Source organism: Lissotriton vulgaris, chromosome 4_1 (assembly GCF_964263255.1).
Source record: "Lissotriton vulgaris chromosome 4_1, aLisVul1.2, whole genome shotgun sequence".
Lineage (NCBI taxonomy): Eukaryota > Metazoa > Chordata > Amphibia > Caudata > Salamandridae > Lissotriton > Lissotriton vulgaris.
This window is the reverse complement of record NC_141691.1, coordinates 1,592,634,276-1,592,651,351: the sequence shown is the minus strand read 5'-3', so window position 1 is coordinate 1,592,651,351 and position 17,076 is coordinate 1,592,634,276. Positions and strand designations below refer to the sequence as shown.

Genomic DNA, 17,076 nt, shown 5'->3' with positions numbered 1-17,076 from the left:
ATGATATCACAGACTTCAGGAGGCAAGTCAAATGAAATCAACTCTTGCTGTCCAATCTCCACGCATGTAGGTGGAGGCTGGACAGGTTTGGGTGGAGGACCGTCCCCTGCTGCTGCGACAGAAGATCCTCCCGAAGAGGCAGTCGGATCGGGGGATTTATGCTCATACTGAGTAGCTCGGGATACCAAACTCTTCGAGCCCAGTCCGGGGCTACAAGAATCACTTGGGCCCGGTTGCGCCTGATCTTCTTCAGCACTCTGGGTAGAAGTGGTAAAGGCGTACAATAGACAGCAGCTCCACTCGTGACGAAAAGCGTCGCCGAGCGAGTGCCGCCTTGGACATTCCTATGCTCAGAAGAGATGACATTGCGAGTTCTCTTCAGTCTTATACAGATCAAACCAATGCTCTCCGGATTGTTGAAAGAGACCTTGCGCCACCTCAGAGTGAAGACGCCATTCGTGATCCATCATGCACCTGCAGCTGAGTTTGTTCGCCCTGGCGTTCAAAGAACCTGTCAAGGAAATGCCTTGACGTTCCAGCCATGTCCAGAGACGCAGAGCCTCCTGACATGGGACCCCACCCTGCCTTGCTTGCTGCAATACCACATTGCGGTCGTGTTGCTGTGAACACCTGCACTACACTCCCCTTGACAGAGGGAAAGAATGCCTTCAGCTCAAGTAGGATCGCTCAGAGCTCCAGAAGGTTGATATGGAGCCTTAACTCCGCCAGAGACCTCTTATCTCCGTCTCTCCCATATGGCCGCACCATCCCAGGAGAGACGCATCCATCACCACTGTGTGCTCTGGTTGGGGAAGGGAGAGGGATCTGCCGCTGACCCAATGTTGGTTCGTGAGCCACCACTGCAACCGCTGTGCAGTGCCCTCCGAGATCAGACAGGTCCCACTGGAACTTCAGATCCCACTGCAGAGCCCGTATATGCCATCTGGCATGATATGTCAGCAGGAAGGAGGAGGCCATGAGACCCAGCAGCCTCAAGGTCATCCTGACCGAAACCCAGGATAAAGGCCGAAAGATCGGAATCATAGCCCGAAGAACAAGTTACTTACCTTCGGTAACGCTTTTTCTGGTAGATACAGTATCTGCCTGTGGATTCCTCACCTTGTGAATATCCCCCTGCGTCAGCAGCATTCGGAAATTCTTTTTGAAGATTCGCGCCGACGTGGTCTGACGTCACAGAGGCAAGGCATCGAGCGCGACTCCGCTGACGTCACCGACACCATAATAGGCCCACGCCGGCGTGATGACATCAGTTCCGCCCTTTTTTCAGTGCCTTCGAGGCACACGGATGGACCAATGACAGTAAAGATATACACAGTATACACAATAAACAAATATCAAGGTAACACGCACAGTGTGAAACAAATGCAAATAAACATTTGTAATAAACAATTCCTTGAAAACAAAGAAAATTCATTATAGTTACTCAGGTATAAAAGAGTGGACAACGGGGAGGCGGGTGGGTCAGTGAGGAATCCACAGGCAGATACTGTATCTACCAGAAAAAGCGTTACCGAAGGTAAGTAACTTGTTCTTCTGATAGATACATCTGCCAGTGGATTTCTCAACTTGTGAATAGAGTCCCACAGCAGTCCCCACTCCCGGAGGAGGGTGTCCACTCTCCTATACCAGATAATCCTGGAGGACAGCACGCGCAAAGTGGCCCTCCCTCCTCACTTCGGCATCTAAGCAGTAATGCTTCGCAAAAGTATGGAGAGAGGCCCAAGTCGCGGTTCTACAAATGTCCTCAACAGGAACACCCCTAGACAAAGCAGATGTTGATGACTTTGCTCTAGTAGAGTGAGCTCTTATACCCTCTGGAGGGTCCTTACCCGCAAGGGCGTAGCAAATCTTAATGCAGAGGATGATCCACCTCGAGAGCGTGCGCTTGTGCACCGCCTTCCCCTTCTTGCAGCCAGCAAAGCCTACAAACAGCTGGTCATCCAACCTGAACTCCCGTGTCCTGTCCAGGTAAAAGCTCACCGCCCTCTTAGGGTCCTCCTCCTTGGAAGGGTGAGGGGGAGGATAAAAGATAGGGAGGGTAACGGACTGCCCCAGATGGAAAGGAGTAACCACTTTAGGCAGAAAAGCAGCCCTGGTCCTTGGACCATTCTTTCAGCATGGATGGATAAAAACGGGGGCTTGGAACTAAGATCTTGAAGCTCACTTAATCCTGCCGGACTTAATTGCCACCAGAAAAACAGTCTTGAAAGACAAAAGTCTGAAGGGACATGTGTGTAAAGGCTCAAAAGGTGAACCCATTAAAAACGTAAGAACAAGGTTCAAGTCCCATTGAGTTACAATAAATGGTGTAGGAGGAAATTTATTCGTTAGGCCCTTAATGAAAGGCAAAACAATTGAAAACTTAAACAAAGAGGGCTGGTCTGGCAAACAAAGAAAAGTCGACAAGGCCGACAAATAACCTTTGACAGTTGCCACTGCAAAACCCTGCTGGGCCAAAGAAAGTGCGAATTGGAGTATATTGGACAAATGAGCCCTTAAAGGGTCAACGGACTTCTCCCCGCACCAAGCAACAAACTTAGACCATCTATAAGAATAAATGGACTTGGTGGAGTCACGCCTGGCCGACAAGATGACATTTACCACATCGTGCGGAAGAGAAAAGGAAATCAGGTTGCCCCGTTCAATCTCCAGGCATGAAAGTGTAAAGTCTGGAGGTGGGGGTGTAGAACCTGCCCCTCCATCTGGGAGAGGAGATCTGCCCTGTGAGGGAGACGGAGCGGAGGGCATGAGGAGAGGTGGAGAAGATCTGTATACCACACCCTTCTTGGCCAATCCGGGGCGATCAATATGACTTGGGCCCGGTCTTGGCGGACCTTCCTCAGAACCTGAGGAATCAAGGGTATGGGAGGAAACGCGTAAAGGAATTGCGAGTCCCAACTCAACTGAAACGCATCCCCCAAAGCTCCCTGCATCGGATACTGGAGGCTTCAGAATGACGGGCAGTGAGCATTCTCGCGAGTGGCAAACAGGTCCACCCGAGGAGTTCCCCACGTCCGGTAGACGCGACGAACTACCTCCGGGTGAAGCCTCCACTCGTGGTCGGCGGAGAACTGCAGACTGAGACTTTCTGCTCGCACGTTCAGAACTCCGGCCAGATGATTAGCCATCAGACGAATCTGATAGTCCTGAACCCAGGACCAGAGACGCAGAGCCTCTCTGCAGAGACACTGCGACCCTACTCCTCCCTGCTTGTTGACATACCACATCGCGGTCGTGTTGTCCGTCAGGACTTGGACTGACTGACCGCGAAGGGAAGGGAGGAAGGCCTTGAGCGCCAGACGTATCGCCCGCATCTCTAGAAGGTTGATGTGAAGCAACCTTTCCTCTGGAGACCAAATACCCTTGACCTCCAGATCCCCCAGATGAGCACCCCACCCTAGAGTGGATGCATCCGTTATCACTGTGGCCACTGATGGAGGTAGATAAAAAGGCTTTCCTTGTGACAGGTTGCCTTCCACGCCCCACCAAGTCAGATCCGCTGCAGTTTCGCTGGAGATCCTCACTGACTTCCTGAGATCTCCGTTGTGTTGATACCACTGCCTGCGGAGGCACCACTGGAGTGCCCTCATGTGCCAGCGTGCATGATTGACCAACAGAATGCAAGAAGCCATCAGACCGAGCAAGCGAAGGACCTTCAGGACTGGAACGACCGCTCCATTGAAAAATAAAGGAATCATTTCCTGTATGTCGCAAATCCTTTGAGGAGGAGGGAATGCACGACACACAGTTGTATCCAGTACCGCACCTATGAACAGGTTGCGCTGGAAGGGCACCAGGTGAGATTTGGGTACATTTATCGAAAAACCCGACCTGTGCAACAACTGAGTTGTCTCTTGCAGATGATGGAGCACTATCTCTGGAGATTCTGCTTTGATCAGCCAATCGTCCTGATACGGGAATACAGGTATCCCCGACCTTCTGAGATGCGCAGGTACCACTGCCATCACCTTTGTGAAGACTCGAGGCGCATTAGTAGGACCAAACGGAAGGACCGCAAAATGGAAGTGTTGCGAACCAACCGTGAAACGGAGATACTTTCTGTGCGACTTCAGGATTGGGATGTGAAAATACGCATCCTGCAAGTCGATCGACACCATCTAGTCTCCTTCCAGCAGCGCTTGAAGAACCTGTGCAAGGGTGAGCATCTTGAACTTCTCCTGCTTCAGGTAAAGGTTCAAGATCCTGAGATCTAAGATTGGACGGAGTCTGCCATCCTTCTTGGGGATCAGAAAATACCGGGAGTAGCACCCCTGACCCCTCTCTTGCTCTGGTACTACCTCTATCGCATCCTTTCTGAACAGAACCAGGACTTCTTCCTGCCGGAGCAGCAGATGGTCCTCCAAACAAAAACCCTGGCAAGGAGGGTAATTTGGGGGAAATTCCCGAAAGGGAAGAGCATACCCATTCTCCACGAGATTGAGAACCCAAAGATCTGAGGTAATCAATTCCCAATCTCGTAGAAAATGGGTAAGCCGGCCACCAACTGGGCCCACATGATCCGGAATGGCAGATCTAGGGCTCCTTTGCTGCGGTGGCATGGGGCTGGGAAGGGGAGGAGGAGGAGGCTTGACGACCTCTAGGACGAGCTTGTTGTCTTCCTCTATAGGACTTATACAGCGTATTCTGCTGTTGTTGTGGCTGCTGCTGCGATGTTTTATAGGATCGAAAGGAAGATCTTCCAAATCCTCTGAAGCGCTTTCCAGTAGTACCCCTGGTTTGAAGTCCCGAAGATTTTGCTGTGGCCCTACTATCTTTGAAACGTTCCAAGGCAGCGTCAGCTTTCTTGCCAAACAATCCTGAGCCATCAAATGGCAAGTCCATCAAAGCAGACTGTACATCTCCAGAAAACTCCGATGTTTTTAGCCACGCAGCTCTTCTAGCGGCCACCGAAGAGCCCATGACTCTCGCCACTGAATCCGTAGTGTCTAGCCCACTCTGTATAACTTGTCTCGCAGCAGCCTGAGTGCCCGCAATTACCTCTTAAAAATCCTTTCTCTCCACCTCAGGAATTTTTGGCACTAGCTGCTTTACGGAATCCATCAAGGCATGGATGTACCGTCCCATAAGACAAGTTGCGTTCGTAGATTTTAACGCCATACTGGCTGAAGAGAAGACCTTCTTGGCTGCCTAGTCTTGCTTTCTGGACTCCTTTCCCCAGGAACCTGCGGAAAGGCCCCTACAGACTTCTTCGAGCAGGCAGCCTGCACAACCAGACTCTCAGGCAGAGGGTGTGTTGACAAAAAGTCCGGGTCACCAGGCGCAACCCTATACCTCCTGGCCACAGATCTTGAAACAGCTGGAGCTGTCAAAGGCTTCTTCCAGACCTCATAGATGGGTTAAGCCAAAGCATCATTAAACGGCAGCATTGGCTCAATGACGGAAGAAGGTGAGTGTAGGACTTCTGTCAGAAGGTTAGACTTATACTCTGTAGTGGGCAGAGTGATATTCAATAAGCCTGCTGCCTTTTTAATAACATGGGTTCACTGGGAATGAGATGCACACCTATGTAATCTTGTTTTTCAATTAATTTCCTCCAATTTGTCCATTCAAACATTTCGGGCGTGCAAAACTTTCTCTACGCTTCGTCTCATTGCGCTGCAACAATAACTACATCACGAAGGGACCGATTTCGGTCCCACAAAGATGCACAGCCACCTCTTGGCTTGAATCCAATGAATTACATTTCTATTAATTCTTTTACTTGCTCATGTATTCCTTTTTCCTTTCATTTTTATCCTTGTTTAATCTTCTGTGCAATTCATTTTTTCCAATATGTTGTACCATTCAAATTCCAGAAAATCTCAAAGGCATGGGATGGATTCCATGTCATGTTTTATTGCGTAAGCCCAATGCATTTCAGGAGTAACACTCCCTTCGTCAGTAAAATCGGTGACAATTTGGACTTTAATTCAGACATCACAAAGGACATTTTATGTATGGGACGAGTTTCATGCCATGTTGAGACAGAATATATCATTATACATGTGCAGGCATTACAGTACAAATCTTGTTAAAAGCATTTATGCTGGAACTCATGTCTTTAATACACGACTGATACACGTTCCTCAATGTGGAGTGGTTTGCACTTTTAATTTGAAAAAAGAAACAACGGTTTAAGAAAACAGTCCAGGTGAATTAATGTATTAGGAATTGCATTCTAAGATTCCGAGTAGTCTCTGGGAAACGTCGCAATATAGACAGCTTGTATTTGTTTTAAATGGAGGGTTCACGCAAGCGATTCATCACCTGCAGGTAATAATGGTGGGCGGGAATATACTGAAATACCATGGCTCACAAAGAGCAGTACCAGCTTCCATCGGAACACCAGATAAATAGAAGAGATGTAATCTCCGGTTCTTATACGGAGGCAGACAAACGAGAAACCATTATTTCAACTTGATGTTCTGCTAGCATGTCATGGTAAGCATACTAAATTTGATTGATGATGACTGTTGTTCGTTAAAAACCAGTATTATCTAGAACGCGGTTACGGGGTGTGCTCAGGTCCAGCTAAAGAGGCATGTAGTTAAAGTGAATACTGCAGGTTTTTAAAGCAATAGACATGTAATTTAAGTGAATACCGCAAGTTTTTAAATCGAGAGATGAATGTTAAAATGTATTATTAGCAACCCATGATGTAGAGACCAGTCAATCTGTTTTTTGAAAACGGTCACGTAAAACCACATCGCAATGAACTTATTGACATAATGTGATTAAATATATTTATTGATGTGTATTTCTAGATTCCCTTGACGAAGGGAGTGTTACTCCTGAAATGCATTGGGCTTACGCAATAAAACATGACATGGAATCAATCCCATGCCTTTGAGATTTTGTGGAATTTGAATGGTACAACATATTGGATAAAATGAATTGAACAGAAGATTAAACAAGGATAAAAATGAAAGGAAAAAGGAATACATGAGCAAGTAAAAGAATTAATAGAAATGTAATTCATTGGATTCAAGCCAAGAGGTGGCTGTGCAGCTTTCTGGGACCGAAATCGGTCCCTTCGTGATGTAGCTTTTTTAATAACAACATGATATGGCATCACATCTTTGGAAGGTACATCCGACACAGAAGCCAAATCTCACTCAGGGGACAGTTCAAGCCCACTGGCCTCTCTCAGGTCATCGAAAGGATCATCAGAATCCTGTAACTCCCCTTCATCAGCATCAGCAAACTGATACCTTTCTTCCTCCAGAAGTCTCTGGGCTTCACGCTTTGACCTCTCCTTAGTAAAGGAAGCCGACGGATCCGGAACCGACTCCGCCGGGGCCGGAGCCGGCATCGAACCCCAAGTCGGGCGAAGTCGAGGTCGAACAGAATCCTGCCTCGGAGTCGTGCGCACTGCGTCGATGGAATCGGCGTCGACTGGTGCGGCGTCGACGGCTTCGAAGGCTTCGCCGGTGTCGGAAAATGCCATTGCGGTGTAAGAGCCGGCATGAAGGGCGCAGGAGCATAAGCTTGGGGAACGCCCAAGTTAAATGCCATAGGACCTGTGGGACCAACAGGTGCACCAGAGGGGTACATCGCCCTGGAGTAAACTCCAAATATTGCATTCAGGAACTGGGATGGATCCTGACCAGGATAAGGTCCACCTGGTTGCTCTCGAGGAGGAGGAGTCGTCACGAAGTCGACCTCCTCCTCGACCTGCGGCACCGGGGTCGATGAACCCGCTGGCACTTGCACCTCATCATCACCAACCTCCTCCACCTCACCTTCATCCTCCCGACCAGAAGGATTAGACTGATTCGGAGAAGGGTTCGCTTGCTGCTTCGGAGACCCTGGCGAATTCGGAAGCGAAGCCTCACCATCTGTGTCCTGAGCTTCCGACGCCGAAACCTCCACTTCCTTTCGAAGAAGCCTCACTTGCGACTTCGGTCGCGAACTGGAGTCCTTTCCTGAGTGATGACGTGACTCATGACCCCTCTTCTTATGCTTCTTCCTAGAAGGCTTTGAAGCATGGGCAGATGACGACTCTGATCTCGACCTCGATCGAGACCTCGACCTCGAACGTCGAGACCGAGATTTCGAAGACTTCTTTTCTTTTTTGTTCTTAAGCCTCCCGACGAGGAGCTTCGTCTCTCTCTCCCGAAGGGCCTTCGGAATCATTTTCTTAGACACCAGACGCAGCATTCATGCGGGTCAGTTACGGACATAGTCTGGCCACATTCCCCGCAAGACTTAAAACCAGTCTTCTTCGAAGACATCTCGACAGAAGACGAAGATACAGTGAAATAATCACGAAGTAACAAAGTTGCTATAAAGCAACTGTACGATCCCAGAAAACCGTTAGCGTCGACGACGCGGGAAAAAGGGAACTGATGTCATCACGCCGGCGTGGGCCTATTATGGTGTCGGTGACATCAGCGGAGTCGCGCGCGATGCCGTGCCTCTGTGACGTCAGACCACGTCGGCGCAAACCTACAAAAAGAATTTCCGAATGCTGCTGACGCAGGGGGATATTCACAAGGTGAGGAATCCACTGGCAGATGTATCTATCAGAATGACCCGAACTCGCTGTTCGGGAGGATAGACCCGAAAGTGCGATGTGTCCAGAACCGCTCCTATAAAGAGAAGCTTCTGAGAGGGAATCAGGTGCGACTTCGGCATGCTGATGGAGAACCCCAGCAAATGCAGGAGGTCGGCCATAGTCTGGAGGTGGGAGATGACTGATTGGGGCGAACCCGCCTTCAACAACTAGTCTTCGAGATAGGGGAAGACTGAAACCCCTGATCTGCGCAGATGAGCTGCGACCACCACCATCACTTTCATGAACACCAGAGGAGTGCTAGTAAGGCCAAAGGGGAGCACAGTGAACTTAAAGTGCTCGTGGCCTACCGTGAACCGTAGGTAACGCCGGTGGGCCGGCAGGACGCAGATATGAAAATAAGCATCTTGAAAATCCAACGCCACCATCCAGTCTTGCGGGTCTAGGGCAGACAGGTCCTGAGCAAGTGTAGGCATCTTGAAGTTCTCCTTCCAGAGTAAGCGATTGACGTTCCGAAGGTCTAAGATGGGACGCAGGGCCTTGTACTTCTTTGGAACCAAGAGGTAGTGGGAGTAACAACCACGACCTTCTTTTGGCATCGGAATGCGCTCGATGGCCCCATTGGCCAATAGGGCTACAACTGGAGAAGTTTCAAGTGATCTCCCGACATGCGGTGGCACTGTGGCGGCATGGCTGGAGGGGTAGTCTTGAAGGGGTGGGAGTAACCCCTTCGGACAATCTGCAAAACCCACCTGTCCGAGGTGATAGTGCGCCAGTGGGGGAGGTGATGGCGAATCCTGCCACCCACTGGCGTTTGTTGGGCCTGAAACACAGGACTAGGAAAGTTTGGTGGCAGTGGCGGTAGGGGAGGTGGTGGACTGACCCGCCCGCTGGCCCCGAGACTCACCTCTCAGGGTACTACGTACGCGGCTGCGCTGAGACTGTTGCTGCATAGGCCTGTTGCTCTGAAACTAACGTATTTGGGCGCCCCTTCCTTGGCCACGAAAGGAGCGAAAAGCAGAAGCGGAAGGACTGCGCGTGGCCGAAAGATTGAAGGACTTGGCCGTAGCCCGAGAGTCCTTAAAACGCTCCAACGCACTATCTGCCTTGTTGCCAAAAAGGCGAGTGGCATCAAACGGCATGTTCATCAAAGTATTCTGGACATCCCCGGAAAAGCCAGTTGTCCTCAGCCAGGAAATCGCCCTGCCCAGCGAGTTGGCTGTGTCAAGGCCACAACGAATTGTGAACTTGGCGGAGTCTCTCCCCTCAGCAAAAGCTTGGGAGAGCACCGTCCGGGCTTCCTCTGGACACTGAACCATTGAATTAATGGGGTCAACCCAACAGAAGTCGAAGGACCTGGGTATTAATTAGTATAGAAAAACAAGGTGGTCCTAGACATAACTTAGTCAAAATCAATAAATGAATCACAGTTTTTTTGTTGTAGGATTGAATCCTGCAATGAAAAAGGAGATAAAAACACAACAGCCAAATGCGTATGCAAATATTCAGTACCCAAAACAATTTTTAAAAAAAGAAGAATTAATCTTAGGCCATTAAATTTAAACAATTTATTTACATTGTATATAAAAACAGTTGAAGAACTAAAGAAAAACTGCAAGGTGCAGTGAAGAAAGTGCAAAAGTGAGTGCTCACATGAAGAAGGAAGGAGTTCAGAAAAGATTTAAAAGAAAATTCTATGATTTATATTCAGCTAAAATCCAATTCTTCTAGCAGTATATCATTAATCACATTTATTTATTTATTTATTTATTTATGAGCTTATAAAGCGCACTTATGCCCAAGAGCGTCCTGGCGTCATTATGTTAGGTACAAGAAAAACCAGTCTACAGTGGCCTAAACACGTTCTTTCAAATGACTTAGACCCGCTCTCAGATGATTTAGATGGTAATCAGAAGATATAATTTGGTCATTCGAGGACATCCCTTTTATAAACAAAATGAATCTCAGAATCCTAACTTTCTCTTTCGTCTATACTTTTGGCGAGACAACCTCAAACTTGTTTTAGCCTTTTTAGACAAAGGGCTGTCCAGAGAAACTTTGTTGCACTGCTTACCATTGATTCCAGAGCCTAAATTCTCTTCGGTGACTTCAACTTTCACCTGGAAGACCAAAATGACCCCTGCCCCACAGCACTCCTCGAAAGCTTGAGCAACATCGGACTCACCCAGATTGTCACAGAACCAACACACACCTGACCCCATCTTCACTACAAGCAACAGCATCAAATACAACTCCATCACAGCTCATAGACACTTTCTTATTGAAACCTCAGGTCAACACCCCTACCATGTTCAGCACTCCAAGCTGCAGCTGGAGCAAAATCACAAAAGCAGACTGGCTCAGTTCCCTCAGCACTGATCCGCCTACCCCCACAGACAACCTCAACAAGGACATCAAAATCCCGATCAAGAACTTTGCAGACTCCCTCTCACCCATCAAACCTAAAAGCATAGTAGCTCAAACCAGCAGGGCAGTTGGTACATAGACCTCCGAGACACCAAACTACACTATACACAGCCAGAAAGGAAATGGAGAGCCTCCATGACCCCCACCGGCAGAACTACCAACAAGGCTGTACTCAGGCGCCATCAGTAGCAAATCAGAGACTCCAAGAAAAAATACACTTGTGGACCGCTTTCAAAGAAGCTCCAACAGCAGCAAGGAGCTCTTCTCGATCGTCAATTATTATCCTTCGCCTTAAGCCACTGTTAACAACATTTCTGCCTTACAAACAGTGGCGGCTCCTCCGCTGAGGCGGAGGAGCGGCTCCCCACTACTCGCTGAGCACTGCAAAATAAAAATAAAATGATAATAACAAGAAGTTATCATTTTATTTTTCTTTGCGGGAGTCCCACTCCAGCCAGGTTGGGCGGGGTTAGGCTTTCCTCCCTAGGTGTGTATGACGACTTAGTCAGCCCTCTGGGGCTGTCCAAACAGCCTAGTGGAGAACATGCCAAGTGTGCATGTCTGTGTTGCACAGCACAGTGGAGAACATGCCCAGCCTCCCAGTTACTGCCTGATCAGGCGTTTCTGACGCTATGACCAATCACAACGATGCAGCGTTGTGATTGGCTGGGAGAGTGAGGGAGACTGGGTGCTTCTGGAGCACTGCGTGGACTAAGGATAGACCTGCAGCAGGGGCGAAGAGGGTTAGTACGTTTATTTATATTTATATCATGCAGTTCCTCCTCCCCCCACCGTACAGTGGCTGCGGCCACTGCTCCCAACAACTCTGCAACAACCTATCCAATTTCTTCCACAGCAAAATAGCAAATATCTACAGCAAGTTCACACACCAACCCAACTCCAGAGAACTCATTGCTAACCTACCCACCACCAACCAAGATGGCAACCTGACCCATTGGACAACCCTCACCAGAAACGACAACGGCAATCATGCAAAATAACCACTCAAGGGCCCCAACTCACTCATGCCCCCACCACATCTACAACCTGGGGACTTCACCAATCAGCAACACCCTGACCCACATCATCAACACCTCTATCACATCTACCCTTTTTCTAGATGAATGGAAACCTGCAGAAATCCATGCCCTACTCAAGAAGCCTACAGAGGACTCTAATCAACTAAGCAACTTCAGACTCATCTCCCAAAATAGCACTATCGCAGCCACCAACAACATTCGAAACATCTTGGACCAAGGAAAACCAGCGGCGTCATGCTGCTCAACCTCTCCACGACCTTCAACACGGTCTCCCACAACACACTCATCAGAAGACTTCACGAGATAGGCATACAAGGATCCATTGTTAAATGGATCTGTTTCTTCCTCACAGGAAGAATCCAAAGGGTCAGGCTGCCACCCTTCACACCAGACTAAGAAACTGATATGTGGTGTCCCACAGGGACTGTCCCTCTGACCCCTCATTTCAACATATATGACAATGCTCGCCAACATCATTTGATCATAAGATATAACCGTCATCTAAGCCGATGACACCCAACTCATCCTCTTCCTGACGGACAAGACAAACATCACCAGAACCAACTGCATGACCATGGTAGCTGACAGGATACGAAACAACTGTCTGAAGCTCAATCCGACAAGACCCCACCAACATGGGATTCCACCTGGTGGCTGTATGAGCTAGGAACAACACCCACAGACCACAAATGAAATCTAAGGATCAACCTAGATAACAAGCTAGTGAACACAGTGTGCACCACCTGCTTCCACATTCTACGCATGCTGTGAAAGATCTTCAAATAGTTACCTCAGAAAACCAGACGGACTATCACACAAGCCCTTATCACCAGCAGGCTGGAATACGGCAACACTTTCTATGCCGGAATCTCCAAACAACTCCTACACAGGCTCCAGATCATCCAGAACGCAGCCGCAAGACTCATACTTGACCTACCAGACCGCACCCACATCACACCGCACGTCAGGATGCTACCCTAGCTCCCCATACACAAGAGCAGCCAATTCAAACTTCTCATGCACACATACAAAGCCCTACACAACATAGGACAAGAATACCTGAACAGCTGCATACACTGTCACCAAACTTCCAGACACCTGCACTCTGCCTCACTCTCACTTGCACACATGCCCCGCTTCCAACAAAAGCATAAATAGAGGTCATTGCATCCAAGACATGAAACAACCTCCTCAAGACATCAGAGCCTCCTCCTCACTTATTGAGTTCTGCAAGAAACTGAGGACCTGGCTCTTCATATTAGCACCTTGGAACCGCACGCCTACACACATTGCCCAAATGCCTGGATACCTTCTAAGGTGATTAGTGCACTATACAAATCAATATAACATAACTTGGCAACTGTAAATCCAAAGTCTCTGAAGCCTTCAACATAATTTTATTGAGAGACATCACCTCAAGTGTGGGTGGTCCAGCAGGGACCTCCATGGCCAATTCAGGCGAAGTGTCCAGGCCATCAGCTGATGATAGGCCTTCAACATTTTGTAGGGCATCCACATAGTCCATACCAGATATTTCATGAAAGTGTGCTTGCTCTTCCAGCAGCCTTGTGCCTCTCTATGGGAGTGAAGCAAGGGTTTGACGTCGGTCTGCGGCGCTGGTGACTGAGTATCTGGAGCTACTGGTTGAGATGGAGGCAGTGGTGTTTGTGGCCGCGGTGGCCATGTAGGTAGCTACGGCACCGAGAACCTGAGACCGGGATAAAAGTAGGGCAGAAGTGCCGGATATGAAGTTCTGGTACCGGATGGCATTGATCAAAATGGCATGGTCATTGGAAGCTGTGCTGTAACCCCAGAGCTCAAAGGGGCTTGGCACGGCATCACCGCCTTTGCAAATCTGTTGTACATTGCACTGAGGCACGCTGTTGGATCCAAGCACGGCATACGGAATTTGAGTAACTGCGGTGTCGAAGGTTCAGGCACAGGAGCTGGCACTGTGGAGGTCTGTTTGGAGCCAATCCCAGTGGAGGAGCAGGGCTGTAAAGAGGAACCTCTGCTGGGATTTCTACTAACTCCAGTTTTCTCAGGTCTATATCATAAAGTGTGTCATCTCACACGCCTTGATAGCCCTTAGACTAAAAGAGTTCAAGCTTTTTGCACTACTTAAAGTTGTGCTTGGGCTCCAGGCACCAGGCAGACAGGTGATGTGTGCTTCCAGAAACAATATCTGCTTGTGATGGGATCAACATGGTGTAAATCCTGACATTTTTAAAGACTTGCCAAAAAAAAGTGCAATAGATAATTTTTGACTGTACTGTTTCTGGAGAGACCAACTTTGGATCTATGTCGAATGGTATAGGAAAAAATGAACAGCAATCAGTGCGCCAAAATGCTGCCTTATATGACTCTGATGTCACATCTGGGTGCACCCAGTACTGAAGCGCCACTTAATCTGCACAGAATGGTTATTCCCACACCTGATCCAGTATGTTGACTAGAGAGACTGAAGAAGATTAAAAAAGTGAGGAATCTGCAGGTAGAAGTTTCCATTAGAAAACCTTTACTAAAATATATTAAAGTAAGAATACACAGTTGTATGCAATGGAGCAAAGTAAAAAGCAACTAAAAATGATATGCTTAACAAACAGGAACAAAAGAAAACACAGACAGAAAAGAGAGTCAACTTTCAAACTAAGAAATACGTCAGTAAACGCCATATATACGTACATCATTGTCAATGTTTCTTTTGTATTTCCTTCTCTCCCTGGCAGATGGTGGCAACTGAGAACGTATGTAAGGTTCTGCTAACACAGGGTAAGCTTCTCCATTTTCACCTAAATTATTTTCAAATAGAAAAAAGACCTTAAAATGTTATACATTAAAAAAAGCCTCAAATTAATATAATTTTACTGCACTGATTCATGGTTCATTTCATTGAGCAGGCAACAAACACTGTGCGAGAAACAATACATTTGCGATCTGCAAAGTACTACATTTATAAGGAAGAATTCCTTCATTAGTAGAAAGAAGAGAAATTACTTTGACCAGCAAGAGGGTAAAAGAGTATGAAAATGAAACATTAAAGTGAGACTGCGTTGGAGGTTTCTGTCCTAGTGCTTGCCTGTCACCCAGTGAAATTGACACAGAAGACAAAGCTAACTTTACCCAGGTGTGCCAGGTAACACTGCCAATCTTAAGGAGCGAGCCAAAGCATCTACAACCTGCCAATTTTAAAGGTGTTTCCATATTACAGTTAAGAAGATCAAGTCAGGTCACTGCTTTTTGGTTCACTTATCATCTCTATCGAGCTCGCCTGTTGACGTAGAGGTGACATAGGCTCTAAGACCTCTTAATCAGATTTTGGAAATGAAAAGAAAATTCACTGAGTGGCTCAATAGGCTAACTGCTGCCATATGCATGGCAAGAGACCACGAATAGAAGCCAGTGAGAAGTTCTGGATTGTTATTTAAATTGTGTGTATAGTTGAAAAAGAATCATAAAACATTTTGAAATCTTTTTTTCTTCAGATGTTATAATTGTAGTTTTCATTTTGCATAATACAAGCATTACAGTAGCCCTCCTCATGTGCACTCTGTATCCATGAAGAGTATGCAGCATTACTAATCACATACAGTTACATTACCATAAAAATTAATTTGTTAAAGTACATTGCGATGATCTTCTTGGGTAGATACATTTGTTGTATCCCTTAGCGCACTGCCGCTCTCAATCTTTCAGTTTTTCCATGTGGTGTCTTCTCGTTGTGTTCTGTGGGGGTATCTACCCTTATTAGCATTTCGCCTCTCATGGGCCCAACAACTACAACTATGTCTAGCCAATCCCTGTGCTGTCATGACTTTCGGGGTCTGTACCGGCAGTATGAGTTACTTACCTTCGGTAACAATGCATCTGGTAGAGACGTTGTCTAGCCGTAGATTCCTTAACTTAGAATATCCCCAGGCGTCAGACTGGATCCGGAATTTTTTTGCAGCAGCACCTCTGCGTGCCGGGGGACGGCGCTATACGACCCCGCCCTGACGTCGTCCGCGTACATGACGTCAACGAGGTGCTATAAGTCCCTCCCGGCGTGCTGATGTCAGTTTTCTTCAGAGAAACTTTTCAGCGGCACAACTTGGAGCCACCAACAAAAAACTGTGAAAGTATGGGAACAGTGTGCAATGGATGAAAATCCGTGCATAAAGGAGGATGGTGGAAGACACAATCGTAAAAGACAGAATTAGACTGCCTACTTATGAGTGGAAACTGTGAGAAAGAGCCCCGCAAGCTAAGCGAAGACTCTTCAACAAATGCAACAGGGAAGACTATCTCAACAGACAGAAATAGACTGATAGTGTCATGTAGAACTGTGCCGGCTAGTAAGAACGGAACACAGAAAGAACAACAGCCCACTGTAGGAGGGTATGAAAAGACTGGCCTTTTCCCTCTAATAAAGGAGGTTGGGACCAGAGCACAACCGACCCTCAAAGAGGATGACCACGAGGAGACCAGGACCCCAGGTTAGTAGAGAAGACGGAAGGAAGGGAAGGTAACTGGAGAGGAAAACGAATCTCCTTGTGAATCAAAAGGCACCATATCACAGGTAAGAATCCCCTCAGCAGAAGGTAACCGTATATGGAAACAATCAGGGGAGCGCAACAATCTGAACCCCCTTGAGAGAACCCAATGGCAACTGAAGAGGCCAGTGGGGAACACCACTAGAAAAGGTCCTCGCAGAACGGGGAGGCGTTAAGGAATCTGCGGCTAGATAACGTCTCTACCAGATACAATCTGATAGAGACATCTAGCCGCAGATTCCTTAACTTAGAATAGATACCACAGCCAGACCCCAAATGGGAGGTGGGTCTGCAACAGTACAACAGAAAGCGCCAAGCATCTGATCCGGCAACAGAGTTACGGATAAAGGGGGAAGGTTTGGCGGAGCAGCCAGACAGCAACTCCAAGCAGCTTGAGGAGCAGAAATAACAGGATAGAAGATATCCTAAAAATGCCAGAATGGCGCTACACCATACCCGTATAAAAATGACAGGTAGAACGGCATGAGCCCTGTATCAGAGCAAAGAAAGAAAGAGAAATGACCACTCTCCACTTAATGGC

The 17,076-nt window shown here is 47.7% G+C and overlaps 1 protein-coding gene across 6 annotated transcripts in view; it reads right to left on the bottom strand.

The window, feature by feature from the left end:
- Nucleotides 1-17,076, bottom strand: part of CSPP1 (centrosome and spindle pole associated protein 1) — a 1,363,238-nt gene that overhangs the window by 70,108 nt on the left and 1,276,054 nt on the right. For all 6 annotated transcript variants that reach the window (XM_086965839.1, XM_086965840.1, XM_086965843.1 and 3 more), the window contains one exon: nt 14,689-14,795. In XM_086965839.1, the coding sequence (XP_086821965.1) occupies nt 14,689-14,795 (107 nt within the window). The remainder of the gene's footprint in view (nt 1-14,688; nt 14,796-17,076) is intronic.